The sequence below is a fragment of the Triplophysa rosa genome, linkage group LG2 (assembly GCF_024868665.1).
Source record: "Triplophysa rosa linkage group LG2, Trosa_1v2, whole genome shotgun sequence".
Lineage (NCBI taxonomy): Eukaryota > Metazoa > Chordata > Actinopteri > Cypriniformes > Nemacheilidae > Triplophysa > Triplophysa rosa.
The window spans coordinates 18129256-18143027 of NC_079891.1; the positions used below are offsets into that span (position 1 = coordinate 18129256).

Below are 13772 nucleotides of genomic sequence, written 5' to 3' on the forward strand. Positions count from 1 at the left end.
TTGAGATTGTGACAGGGCACAGTGTTATGGTGTTTTCCATTGGAACCCCATCTGTTGGTTCGACACAATGTCGAGAGACTGACAGAAAGGGAACGTCTTGGTTACGTTTGTAACCTCGGTTCCCTGATGGAGGGAACGAGACATTGTGTCCTCCTTGCCACAACACGTGCTGTCCTCTGCAGCAGTCGTGAGACGTCTCAGGCTCCTCAGAACAAAGGTGAATGAATGAAGCACGACGTCTCCCTTTTATACCCGGATTTCCGGGGGCGGAGTCCGGCATGCAAATTTCATTCGCCAATTTTCATTGGCCTTTTCTAAGTAGTCGGAAGCGATTGGTTCTCAGGGACAAACCCCATCTGTCTGTTCGACACAACGTCTCGTTCCCTCCATCAGGGAACTTAGGTTACAAACGTAACCGAGACGTTATGTGTGGAGAGAAACATATTATTGTCCTTTTGACAATAATATGCATTCTCTCCAGTGTCTTGTCATTGGCCCCTCCCCTCTCGTTTCCTGTATTACTTTCCAGCCTTGTTCCATTACCCTCACCTGCCCTGTGTCATTATCCCTCGTTTGTCTTGCCCTATTTAATGCCCTCATGTTTCTTTGTCTTGTGCTCATGTATTGTATCCAGTTCGTCGCGTTTGTTCAACGTCCTCTGTCTTTGCTTCCCAGTGAGTCTCTTGTCTTGTTCCCGCCTTGTTTTGCTTGTTAGTTTGATTATTACTTAGTTCTCGTTTTTGCCCCCTTGAGGGAAGTTTTTGTTTATCCATTTATATATATATTCTTAGTTCAGTTTTCCCCGGGGTGTTTTGCTTTGTTCCCTTTGTTGTCTTGTAAATAAAGTTTTTGTTAACTCCTTACACACCGCCTGCCTGCACTTGGGTTCTTCAGCCTCACGATCTTGACAATATTCTAAACAACTATATGTGATTCCAGCACATATGGAAATATAAGTATATACAGCCACAGAAACAATTAAGACCCCATTTCTATTTAGTTTTTCTGATTTTAAATTGTACTATTTATACGTATGCGTACAGGTAAAACTATAATTTTGGTTTCATTCTGTGAACTACTAACAGTTTTTCTACCAAATTTCAAATAAATATATTGTTTCTATTTGCATTTATTTGCAGAAAATAAAATCTGGAGAAACTGGTCAAAAAGATGCTCTGTATTTTTCAGACCTCAAATACTTCAAAGAAAACAAGTTCATTTTCACTTTTAAGCAATACAACAGTAATATTAATATAGTAATAGTAATTATGTATTGATTTTCAAAATCAAAATCAAAATTGATTTTTTTATGTGATGACCTTGATTTTATCACAGTTTTCATGTGTCTTGTCATGCTGTCATTCTTTCACATTGCTGTTGGATGACTTTATGTCACTCCTGAGGTTTGATTTTGTTTGAAACTCAACAAACACTGGACTCGAATGGCCACAATACATCTAGAAATGCTGATCTGAAATGAAATTTTGCAATGGTCTCTTTAATTTTTTCCGTGGCTATATATATATATACAGTATATATATATTCATTATTTATATATACAGTATATATACAGTATATATATTCATTATTTATATATAGCCATGGAAAAAAGAGACCACTCTAGTTTTGCCTTTAATCTACAATCATTGCATCTTTTTTGTTATTTTGACTAGTTTGTCCTGTACATTTTTTTGCTAATAAATACAAATAAAAACATTTTTATTTGAACTTTGGTTGAAATTTTGGTGAAATGTTGTCACTAGTTCACAGAATAAAACATAATCTTACTTAATCACATACCTATAAATTGCAAATTTCGAAAATCGACATTTTGGAAAGTTTTGGAGTGGTCTTCAAAAAAATGTCTTGACTGCAGGTAAATTCAATTGACAATAAATATGTTAGAGTAACAAAGTTACCAACAATGTAAAATACAGCTGAAGCACAGTATTTACCTGATTTTGTGGTTGTTGATGTCTGCCATGGTAAAGGAAGAATATTCACTAAGTTCCTCGTGGTCTGTTTCTAATTTGGCTCTGGTGAGGATTCCGTACATTGGCAAAGACATTAGCTGCACATAAATGTTCTCATCTGGAGATTCATCATCCTAAAAGACATTGACAAAAAACTTTTCAAGTCACACTGTGGACTTAACACTGTGAATTTTAAAAGGATGTTTATTTATATGCTTTTGGACAAACCATGTGTAAATTCCCATATTTTAAAATGAAGAAATTATTTTCACAGGAACGAACTTGAAATATGTGATGATCAAAGATGAGTTTTAATACAGGGGGACTTTAAGAACTATGTTTTGAATGTGAAAGGCAAATGAAACCTATTTTCTATGACTTTGAGAATGTGTTGTTCCTCACCACATAAGCTAAGTGTGATCGTCTGATGCTGCTGCTGCTCTTCTCCGCCACCTCCATGGACAGCAAGGCCTCAGGGTCACGTCTGGGTGCGTCACCTTTGACCTCTGACACCGACACTTGCACTGTAATTGAGGTCATAGAGAGCCCATCCGTCACAGAGAAGGTCACGGAGTCTTCCTCTGTGGTGAGACCGGCATGCTCATACTGCAGAACGTTCCTGGTGATGTCACTGAAGGTGAAGATGTCACCTGAGGTAGAGGCAAGTTGTAAATAAATAAACAAAGGTAGCTACTCTCCAAAAATGAAGAAGAGGTATGGCCAACACAACCCTGGGGAGAAACAGAAATGGTTACCATTGACCATCTGGATTTGGGAACCAAGTTCCACTCTCAGAAGAGTGCCATGGAGAGGCCCTTCCACAAGCTCAAACTCCAGTTCATCAGGAGCCGTGTCAGCGTCTGTCACCGCTAACTGCCGTGCACCTACACGACATGAACATGTTTTTTTTGCAAATTTAAAACATTTAATTGGAAAAAAAAACGTATTCCACCGAGTGACAAATTAACTCTTTATGACTCTTTAAGCAAATAACTATATTGGTAAAAAAATATTTTACATAAGGCCTACTTTTTTATTATTCCTATTATTCTTCTGTTTATTATTATTAAACTTTTATTATTTTATTTATAATAAATATTATTTGAAATCAATTATTATAACAGTATGAATTATTATAAACTTATTATATTATTATTATTATTATTATTGCTTCTAATGGCAAAATGGTAAAACTCCATTATTTGTAAGTTGCTTTGGATAAAAGCATCTGCTAAGTGTAAATAATTAAATACATTTAAATATAAACTGATAAGTCCTATAGTACAACTGAAAATGAATCTTGAAATGAAGACTCTTTAAGCAAATAACCCTTAACTTTTTATTGGTTACATTTCTTTAACAATTCAAATGTATTATTATTATTAGTAGTAGTAGTGGTATTTATTATATTTTTATTTATAATAAATCTTATGTGTAATCAAATATTATAATATTATTTATTATTATAAAGTTATTATTATTATCTTTATTATTGGTTCTTATGGCAAAATGGTAAACACTCCATCATTTGTAAGTGTAAATAAATAATTGTGAATATGAACTGATAAGTTTTATAGTTCAAAAAGAATACACCTGTATAAGCGCATTACACAAAAGCATATGGAATTTGTAAAAATAGCCATCCTTACCCACTGGTGCCCTGCCCCCCAGGCTGACCTCCAGCACTGGATCCAGTATCTGAAAGACCGGCGGCTGCTGATGATTGACCAACAACAGGATAGAAAAGTCCATCTCTGGTGTCTTATGCTCCCCATCAGATACTGACACGAGACAATGATTCATACAGAGGAATAAATCACAGGAGCACATTCACATACAAATCATTCAGTGTTGACCTTCAGGTCAGTTCTGTCTTCTGCACTTCTGCTCAATATAACACAGATGAGTGAGTGCAGCAAGGATACGAGGAGGATGAATCAAAGAGATAGGGAGAGCGAGAGGATAAAATAAATCTCTTCTTCCTTCAAAAACGAATGCGTACAGAAGATGCAGACTACTAGGACAGCTAGGCACATAGAACTATTCAATGTTAGTACTAAAATTCGAAAATCATTCCTCAAGTGTCTCTTAAAGGGAACACCATTTAGCCTACTCATAATCCTCTAATTGTTCCAAAACGGTCTATATTTTGTTCTTTCACTGAATACAAAAAGACATATTTAGAAGATTGTTTGTATTAAAGCAGTTCTAGGGCACTATTGGTTTCCATGGTAGGGAAAAGACTACTATGGTAGTCAATAGTGCCCCAGAACTACATCTAGTTCCCCATATTCTTCAAAATATCTGTTTCAACAGAACAAAGAATTGCAGTTTTAGAACAACATGAGGTTGAGTAAATCCCTTTAATATTATAGGCCACATTAAATCTGCGTTATTCTGCTCTTTTGATGCTTTCCTTAAATTGTATATTCTTCTGAAAATGCAACTTTATTTGTACACTTATTACTATAAAACTATTATAATTGTTTAATAAAAAAATAATATAATTTTTTACAGGAAGCAATGGCACATTAATTCCATACTGTTGTGTCAATTGCAACTGCTGTTTTAATGTAACACTTTTAATTAAAAAAACATACGCTAATCCCTAAAAAAGAGAAAACAATGACAAAAGAAATGTGTTAATTTGGACTGTGAAAGCTAACAGAGATATCAGCCACTGAGCTGTCAGACATGCCATGTTTTTTCTAACTGTTTATTATGCCGTCTACTCGCTTCCTCAGTGCTTCCAGTTGAGAATACAATTACAATGACAACTCCAGCGAGAAATAAAAGTGCATCCTAACACGAACACTGCTGTTGTCAGTGCAGCTTTTTTTTTCATTCATTACACTCTATTACAACACCACTAAAAGGAGTTTTTCTGACATATTGCGCTTAATTTCCATATACGGACGCATAAGGGCTGTGGCACTGATTCATAACTGCTGCGAAAAGAAGACGGATGCACAGTCGCGTTCTCCTGTCAGGCAGAATAAAGCGCCTGGATGGACTTCAGAAAGAGAGAGAAAATTATATTCCCTCTTATGGGAGAGAAGGCCCCATAAATAAATAAGAGCAGTACACATGGGATGTGACATCAGCACAGAGGGATCAGGGTAAAGGTGTTTAAGGGAGGAAGAATTGAATTCTGGGTTTGCTGGAAGCGCGTACGGAAAATAGAAAAGTAGAACAGAGCCGCGGGGTGGGATACAGAAGCCGAAAGTGATTATATACCTGTAAAATGGAGACTCACGGATTCTGGAAGACCTGTAGGAATGAAACAGTGTTAGTGGTTACTTTCACGAAAACCTGCTGAAAACGCATAAATTAGAGAGCGGGGTGAGAGGGCGTTTTATATTTATAGCTTATGCTATACAGGTGAGAATCCCTAACAATGCATCTGCAATGCTGCATGTGACTGTTCAGAGGTGCAAATTAGCACTAAATGAAGCGTGCACTGGCACATTCACTAAAGAACCTTCAACATAAAGCGCACGCATCAAAAATGCAGTTATATTTGTGAATTCATTAGTTTGACGAATTCATTAAATTATGCCATGCACTTGCACAGCCAAATGTGATATAGTGATGTTAAAAAAAAAAAGCACTCTATTTTTTATATCTTGGCCGTTGAGACTAACCTGTAAAAGAATACTGATAGAGCTCCTGGAGATGAGAGGGGGCTTGCGGGGGCCTGTAGATAATTTTACCACTGTCTACATCAGCCTGGGTGAAGAGACGCACATGCTGGTAAGGTCTGTCCCTGTGCTCCAGCGCACCTGGAAGTAAATGATGATAAAATAATAAATCCAGCATTCAGACCAGACACATTCATTCAAGAAGAAAAGTGCATACAACATTAAAGATGGGGTAACATGCTATTTCATGCATTCTGACTTCTTTACACTGTTAAACGTGCTGGCTTCTCATGCTTAACATGGTCAACTTGTTAAAAAACGAGTTGGACGTAGTATTTCTGTGCTCGATACACTCCCCCAGCACTCCCTTTAATTGGCCATTCTCCCGGAAAAGCAGGCCCACGCGTCATCCACCGACGAAAGACCACGCCCACGCGCTAGCTTGAGTGAGAGTCCACGCCCACGTGTCAACCAGCCACCGTGAGAAAAAGCAGCACGCCCATCAATGCCGCTTCACTCGGCTGATGGAAGTTTATCTGTGTTTGTTTGCTCACTGCATTTCGGTGATGAATGTTATATAAACGGTGGATATAATGCTTGATTTTGAGATCGATTGAAATGGATAGATGGCGCGGTCCCAGCGCTAAAAGATGCCGGACATGAACCGCACGCAGTAAGTCAAACTGAGTCATATGTCTGTGTTTTGTTGGCAATCGGCGCGTATAATGTAAACAACAAGGGATAACGCGATGATGTATGGTGTGCTCGTGCTGTAGTTCCGTCCACCCTGCTCCAGTAGCTCGTCTTTTTCCGGAAATAATCGTATAGCTGTATCTCTCTTTTATAAATTTTATGCAAATGCAAAAACGTCATTTGGAAACCATGTGGCACTCTTCCGCAGGCAGGGGATGGGCGGGGCTGTATGTTCCGACCCGAACACAGAACTTAAGGATTGAAGCCGCTATAAGGCTGCTCAGGTAGCAGTAGAATTCGTCCAGTTAAGAGTTGTTCTACCACTGAAATAATTTTGGAGTAATTATTTTATGGTCAAAAAACTACAAAGTGTTGCTTTAATAGGAATTAGGGATGAAATTAGGGGTGTGGCATATGACCTGGGTTGGACTCAAACCTGGGTCCCATTGAGTACATAATGTCTTTATACGACCGCACTTCTCAGGATACTGCCTCATCACTTTGTTCTGTTCCTCATTTGTAAGTCGCTTTGGTTAAAAGCATGTGCTTAATAAATAACTTGTAACCCATCTTTTAGAAAGCAAAATTATAATTAGCATCCGAAACACTGAAGAACCACATGAAGCTTTAGAATTATTATTTTAATACCCTCTCAGCAGGTTTCACCTTGGACATACACTGTTCCATATTTAATAGAACAGAAAGAAGAAGAAAACAAAACTATCAGGCTACCATTATGGCTGAGTGAGTGCCCTTCTCTTCACCCTTATGACAATAATGGAGGTTTAGTTACCGTGGCCTGAGGTGAGCGTTTTGGTGATGTTGTAGACAAGCTTGTCGCTGGGCGTCTCGGAGTCAGTGAAGGAAAGAGCAGAGGGAGATATCACAGTCACACGATCTTCAAGTGCCTGCAGACACACACACAACCACAAACATTTACACCGATGAAGACAATGATGTCTGGAGATTACACGCATCAGTTGACAGTCCAGGGCAAATCAGAACAGCTTGTCATGAATAAAATGAAGCAGCCTTGAATAAAGTAGGTCTGACTTGCAGTAATGAATTTTTAATTTTACCCTATTTAGTAACTTCCACTTTACTGCAAATGTTTGAACCAACTTTGGCCTTTAATAGATAGAATTTCCATAAAACAATATTACATTTTCTTTATGTCCTTCAAATGTCAGATGTATAATTTCTTCATCAAAAGGAATTTTAAATTGTACTGTAATGACTTCCTCACAACAGGCTTTGTAAGTTCTCATGTTTGGATCCCAAGTAGCACCCAAATTCTATTGGTTAAATCAATGTTGCTATTTTTTGCTTATAGTTGCCTATGTAGCTTATTTACGTGAGAGAGGAGGAAGTATTTTAAAATAAAAAACACAAACAGCTCACCTATAACTGCTCATATTTGACTAACCATCACAAAAGTACAAGTTTAAAAAAGTGGTTTTACATCAAAGTCTGTCTAGAGAACATAATTTAAAAATATTTCAGTCAGGGAACCAGTGGCGTTGCTAGGCCCTTTTTAGGGGAGCTAAAGCCCCCCTAAAGTTCTAGCTTAGCCCCCCCTAAAATACTGTGAGTAATAATGTAATCTGTACAAGAGTTCGAGATCGCTGTATAAATGCAGCTTAATATGATGCGGGAGCGATACAAGACCCTTTCCCATCCACTTTTAAAAAAGTTTTGTCCGCGTTCACCCCTCGTTAACTAACGTTAGTTGTTTACGTTACCTCCAGCGAAATGAAAGCACTTCACACCAATGACGGCATACTTTAGAAAACGATCATGATGATATTGTAGCGCACAGAAATGTGTCATTCATGATGATGTGCTGTTTGATTTTTCTGCACCTAAGTTAGAGAGTTGACGGTAGTTTTGACAGCCGCGGAAAGACGTCGGCGGGCATATAGATTTACGTTACTGTAGTTCAGCCTGGTGCGGCTGTGTTATTCATTATTATGAGTTCCGAGGAAACAAACGTGTACCTAGAAGCTCTTTGTCGTTTTCAGACGCTGCAGTATTTTTATTATTAATTTAAAACATATTGTGGATGTAATAGATGAACACGCAGTCATGCACAGGAGTGACAGCACTCGTGCTAATCAGAATGAATGGCAGGGAAACATATCAAGTTATTCCTACTAAATAACGATTCAGCAGTTGATTGTGACATTTATTATATGGATTTGTGGCTGTTGTTGTCACTTTGAATTATAAACGTTGCAGATTGACCGATTAATGTGATATTCATTTCAATAACAATAACTTGTCTTTATACTTTTCTGCATATTCTTTATGAATTATTTTTATTTATTTATTTATTTAATTTATTTTTATTTAATTTATTTATTTTATATTTTAGTAATGTATACAGTACGTGGTGCTTAGAGTGTGGCTATATATATATATATATATATAAAATATGTGTATAGGGCTGATGTGTGGGTGTGCTTTGGTTTTCAAAATAAATAATGGAGTAATGAGTTATATCAAATAATGCTGTTTCTAAGCTTCTCAAGTCATGACACAAGTCACTTGGCTACTGCAGTGCATTAGACAAAAAGTTTATTAAGAAAAGTAACAATGACATTTATTGTGCTTTCACGGATGTGACACCAGCACATTTACAGAACGGAGGAACCAGGGGTTTTATACTGCTCATGTTCAGTGTTTTAACTGTAATGCACCACAACAGCCAAGTGACTTGCGTGAGCCACCTTATTCCCCTGTGCTACCCACTTGAGGGGCGCAATCCACAGTTTGAGAACCCAAACCTCTGATCTAAAGGTCCATGCATCACACATCATGTCCACTCTGCAGAGGTTAGGGATGTTTTTACACTTATCCTTACAGAAAACCCCCGGTGGTGCACAGCATGTTGTATTTCTAGCTCTACTTTTTACATTTTCTATTTAAAGTATTGCAATATATCGCAAATGTGTGTCGTATCGAAACACATAGCAATATATTGTATCGTGACCCGTCTATCGTGATATGTATCGTATCGGGAGGCACTTGCCAATACACAGCCCTAATATATATCCTCATTGGAGGCTGAGCCCCCCTAATATTGAAAACCTAGAATCGCCCCTGCGGTGAACCTTTTCATCTCCTGCTGTTTGTATCTTACAGTGATCTGCAGGTCTGCTCCAGGTGAGAGCTGAGGCAGGCCGGGGGTCTGCGGCATCACTCCTATAGTAAAGGTCTGTTTATCGCTCAGAGTCTCTGGATACACCTCACTTGAAACCTACCAACAAAATCACACACAAACACTTAAAATCTACATTTAAACACTGTATGTGTATATTTATATTAGAAAATACGGCATATGCAGCTGTTTAGATTCAACTGTCTATAATAGGGTAATCTCTCAACATTAAAGGTATGCTTTACCCAAAAAGGAAAATTCTGTCATGAATTACTCAACCTCAAATTGTTCCAAACCTGTATAAACTTATTTGTCAATGTCATTTTATTTATAAAAGCACTATTTAAAACAACAGCTGTTGACCAATGTGCTGTGCAATTAATCAATACAATCAGACCGGTTAAATACATAAAATAAGATAAAACAAAACATACAATGATAGATCAGATATAGCACGACTCTATGTCATTTGTTATAAGTTATTTCAAACAGATACGACTTCAGTTTTGATTTAAAAGTACCTACAGTTCTGGCAGTCCTGATAGAAACCGGCATGCTATTCCACAGTTTTGGCGCGGCTACTGCAAATGCACGGTCTCCTTTCAATTTTAGTTTTGTTCTTGGCACCACTAATAATCCTTGATTTGATGATCTCTGGGACTTCCCTAGGTCATATTCTACCAGAAGATCAGTAAGATATGAAGGTGCCAAGCCATTCAGAGCTTCATAAACCATTAAGAGGACTTTAAAGTCGATCCTGCAGCGGATCAGCAACCAGTGTAAAGACATTAATGTCGGTGTGATGTGTTCATATTTTTTAACCCCAGTCAGGAGTCTGGCCGCTGCATTTTGAACCATCTGAAGTCTAGCGAGTAATCCTTGGTTTATCCCTATATAAAGTGCATTACAGTAGTCAAGCCTTGAAGTAATGAGGGCATGAATAGCCCTCTCGAAGTTCTTAAAGGACAGAAAAGACTTCACCTTTGCCAGTGCTATGAAAGAAACTAGATTTGATCACAGAGCTGACCTGATAGTCGAACTTCAGAGCACTATCCAAATGGACTCCCAGATTTTTCACATAGGGTTTTACATATGGGGAAAGCGGGCCAAAATTAAAATTTGTTTTTTGTTTTTTGATTCAGTGTGTCCAAATACGATAATCTGTTTTATTATCATTTAAATTTAGAAAGTTTAAGGCCATGCAGGCCTTTAAATCATTAAAGGGGTCATATGGTGGAAGTACGTGTTTTTCTGTGTCTTTGGTGTGTTATAAGTTGCCCATGCATGTATTAGACACGTAAAATTGCACAAATGAAAGTGTGGGAACAAAAGATGCATTCTATCTAAAAGCGAATGCTCAACCAGACTTGCCTGAAACGCCTTGTGTAACCACACCCCAGCGAATCTACGTAACTTCGTAACATGGTTTGACTTACCAAGATTTGCTCAAATCTACACATAGTTAAGGTGGGCGTAACTGTAAATCTCATTGTATCGCCTGTCAGTACAATTGCTTTGGAACCTGATGTTCCGAATATGGTAAGAGGCGTTACATTTCCGTGAAATGCTTGCAGTATTTGACCAATCACTACGCACTGGTGAACTGGCCAATCATAGCACACCTCTCTTTTCAGAGCGATGAGCTTTGTAAAAAATCAGCGCGTTTCAGAGAGGCGGGGCAAAGAGGAGATACAAACATGCACGGTATGTGGAAAATACAAAGTTTTTTAAACTTTAAATGGTGTATACACATTGCGTTACATCTAAAACAAACAATAATATTCGTTTTAGCCGTGCAATATGACTCCTTTAAGGCAGGCTACTAGAGAGTCTAAACAGTGTTTATCTTGTTTTACGGGGAGGTAGATTTGAGTGTCATCTGCGTTGTGTTTTATTTGAACACATAGAAGATATTTGGAAGAATGTTAGAAACTGAGGTTTCTGGGGCACCATTGACTAACATTAAAATGGTTTGTTTCATAAATTCTTCAAAATATTTTCTTTTGTGTTCAACAGAACAAAAAAATGATACAAGAATTCTTTCTACTATGCTGCCCCAGAAATCTCTGTTGCTAACATTCTTCCATATATCTTTCTATGTATTCAACCAAACAAAGACATTTGTACAGGTTTGAAATAACTTGAGGTTGAGTAATTCATGACAGAATGTTTATTTTGGGGTGAACTACTGTATCCCTTTAATATACAACTCTTAATTAAAACGGACCTACTTTATACGTTATGCACCCGCTATTTCATTACAGTTTAAAATCCATAATGTCTTTTGCAAAATTAGTTATTACATTACAAATAGAATGAGATATGAAAACACAATATGAAAACAATAACACGCCTCCAGAACATAAACAAAACTGTGTCGAACCATTAAAACGCAAATTTTATTTAACGATGTCTGTGGCATCAATTGAGCCCCAGGCAAGATGAGAAGAAAAAAGAACAGACGATTTTTTTCTGTAGGAGGACAAAAACACAGTTGTGCCAGGATTCTTTAGGGATTTAAAGAAATAGTTGATTTAAGGTCCAAATATCAGTTTCTTCGCAGCTTTAAATGGCTGACCTTTCCAACGTGATTACCTATTATGGGAAGTCGTGAACGCATAACACGGTTGGGTGCAAGCCATGTATTTGTGGTTAAAAAGTATAATTTTTCGAAGAAAAGGACTAATCGTCTCGCTAGAAAACACCCTAATTCATCGGCTGGTGTCGCGTTTAGCCATTTAAAGCTGCGAAGAAACTGATATTTGGACCTTAAATCAGGTTGCCCCCCATTAAATCCATTATCCATTTTCCTCAACAACCCTGGATTAGTTTCTACAGAAGAAATAAAGACATGGACGTCTTGGATGAAATGAGGGTGAGTAAATAAGCTTAACATTTGAATTCTAAAGTGAACTATTCCTTTAAGGTGATGAATTGAAGGAGACTGAATGTACTTTAATGCCTCTTACATTGATTCCACACTGGATTTGAAGACAAATTAGCTTATTTATACTAGAGCTATGCAGTTAGACTGGTGAAGAAGAAGCAAGACAGATGGACACATCGGCCAAATGAATGTCCATGTTTAGGCTACCTCTTGATGAGATTCATGTTGACTTCTACACTGATCTGAAAATATAACGGTGTTTGTGTGATGTGTGGTCCTGGTAAACCATACGCTACATGACAGAGCTGTCACCTGAAACTGAAAAGTGTCTTTCTGTGTTCCGGATCCATAATGTCTATACCAGACAGTTCCCTCATTAATATCCTGCTGTGTAAATGAACTTGTAGCTGTGGTGTCCTGGCCATCCGGGTGAAACTGCCACGCCTCCACCGGACCATCAGCAGGCATGGACACCAGCACAATCTCCCCTACAGGAACACACATGACACTTTTGTTATTTGTGTATTGAGTTTCTTTGTTGCATGAAATAAAAAGGAAAGGAAGGAAGAAAAGACAGTATGAGGTCAAATGATGATACCGTATTTGGGCTGTCCGCTCTCTGAGTTGATGGTGTAGAGGATTTCAGCGTCACCGGTTCCTTTGAACTGAGCGTTGAGACATTTCTTTGACAGTTGTACCATTCCTCCTTCTTTGACCCAGGTCTTAGGCACTGAACGCAAATAAGTTGTCAACCCAACCTATAAAGAAACCACCATGATTGCAATTGACATGTTTATTGTCAAGGAAAAGTTTCACAGTTTCAAAAGTTCATCATCAGGTAAATGTGTAGTTTGCAGTTGAATAATGAATAGAAAACTACAAGAAAAAGTCTTCCCAGCACTTTACATTGAGAAACATCAAGACTTCCAACACAAATCTCAAACGTACGCTGTATTCAAACCTACTCAGCCATCGCTACGGTACAAATCTTTAGATCATACAGCTTTGTGGCTCTGAACGCTAGCTCAGGAGCTCATTGTGGTGAATAAGATCCTCTACTTCACAGATAATCAAAGACTTTCAAGGATGTGGGGTGATGAAAGCTCAGATTCAAAAAGGAAGCACCTTGGCACCCATCCACCACCATCCTGCTGAGCGTGATTCTCCCTGTGCGCTGAGAGCGGAATGGATTTATGAGGCAATTCACTCACAGGTCAAAAAGTCTTGTTCTAAAAGACCTCACAGCTTAATCTACAAATATGTGCAGATTTGTTTTTACTTGTCAGAGCAATTAAATGAAATCAGACCTATAAATTTGTTTTGTTTGAGTAAAAACGATGTAGTCAGGGTTATAAAAGCTGTAATCTGTACTGCCATCTCTGTTAGAAACATAAGTTTGCAGGTTACTTTATATGTTA

The 13772-nt window shown here is 37.9% G+C and overlaps 1 protein-coding gene across 1 annotated transcript in view; it reads right to left on the reverse strand.

Moving 5' to 3' along the window:
• The window catches only part of fras1 (Fraser extracellular matrix complex subunit 1), a 143210-nt gene that overhangs the window by 27117 nt on the left and 102321 nt on the right, over nucleotides 1-13772 (reverse strand). Inside the window, exons 30-39 of the mRNA XM_057361919.1 lie at nucleotides 12953-13112; nucleotides 12667-12842; nucleotides 9450-9566; nucleotides 7101-7215; nucleotides 5618-5755; nucleotides 5211-5243; nucleotides 3623-3754; nucleotides 2729-2857; nucleotides 2376-2623; nucleotides 1956-2107 (exon numbers count right to left, since the gene is read on the reverse strand). Of these exons, the coding sequence (XP_057217902.1) occupies nucleotides 1956-2107; nucleotides 2376-2623; nucleotides 2729-2857; nucleotides 3623-3754; nucleotides 5211-5243; nucleotides 5618-5755; nucleotides 7101-7215; nucleotides 9450-9566; nucleotides 12667-12842; nucleotides 12953-13112 (1400 nt within the window). The remainder of the gene's footprint in view (nucleotides 1-1955; nucleotides 2108-2375; nucleotides 2624-2728; nucleotides 2858-3622; nucleotides 3755-5210; nucleotides 5244-5617; nucleotides 5756-7100; nucleotides 7216-9449; nucleotides 9567-12666; nucleotides 12843-12952; nucleotides 13113-13772) is intronic.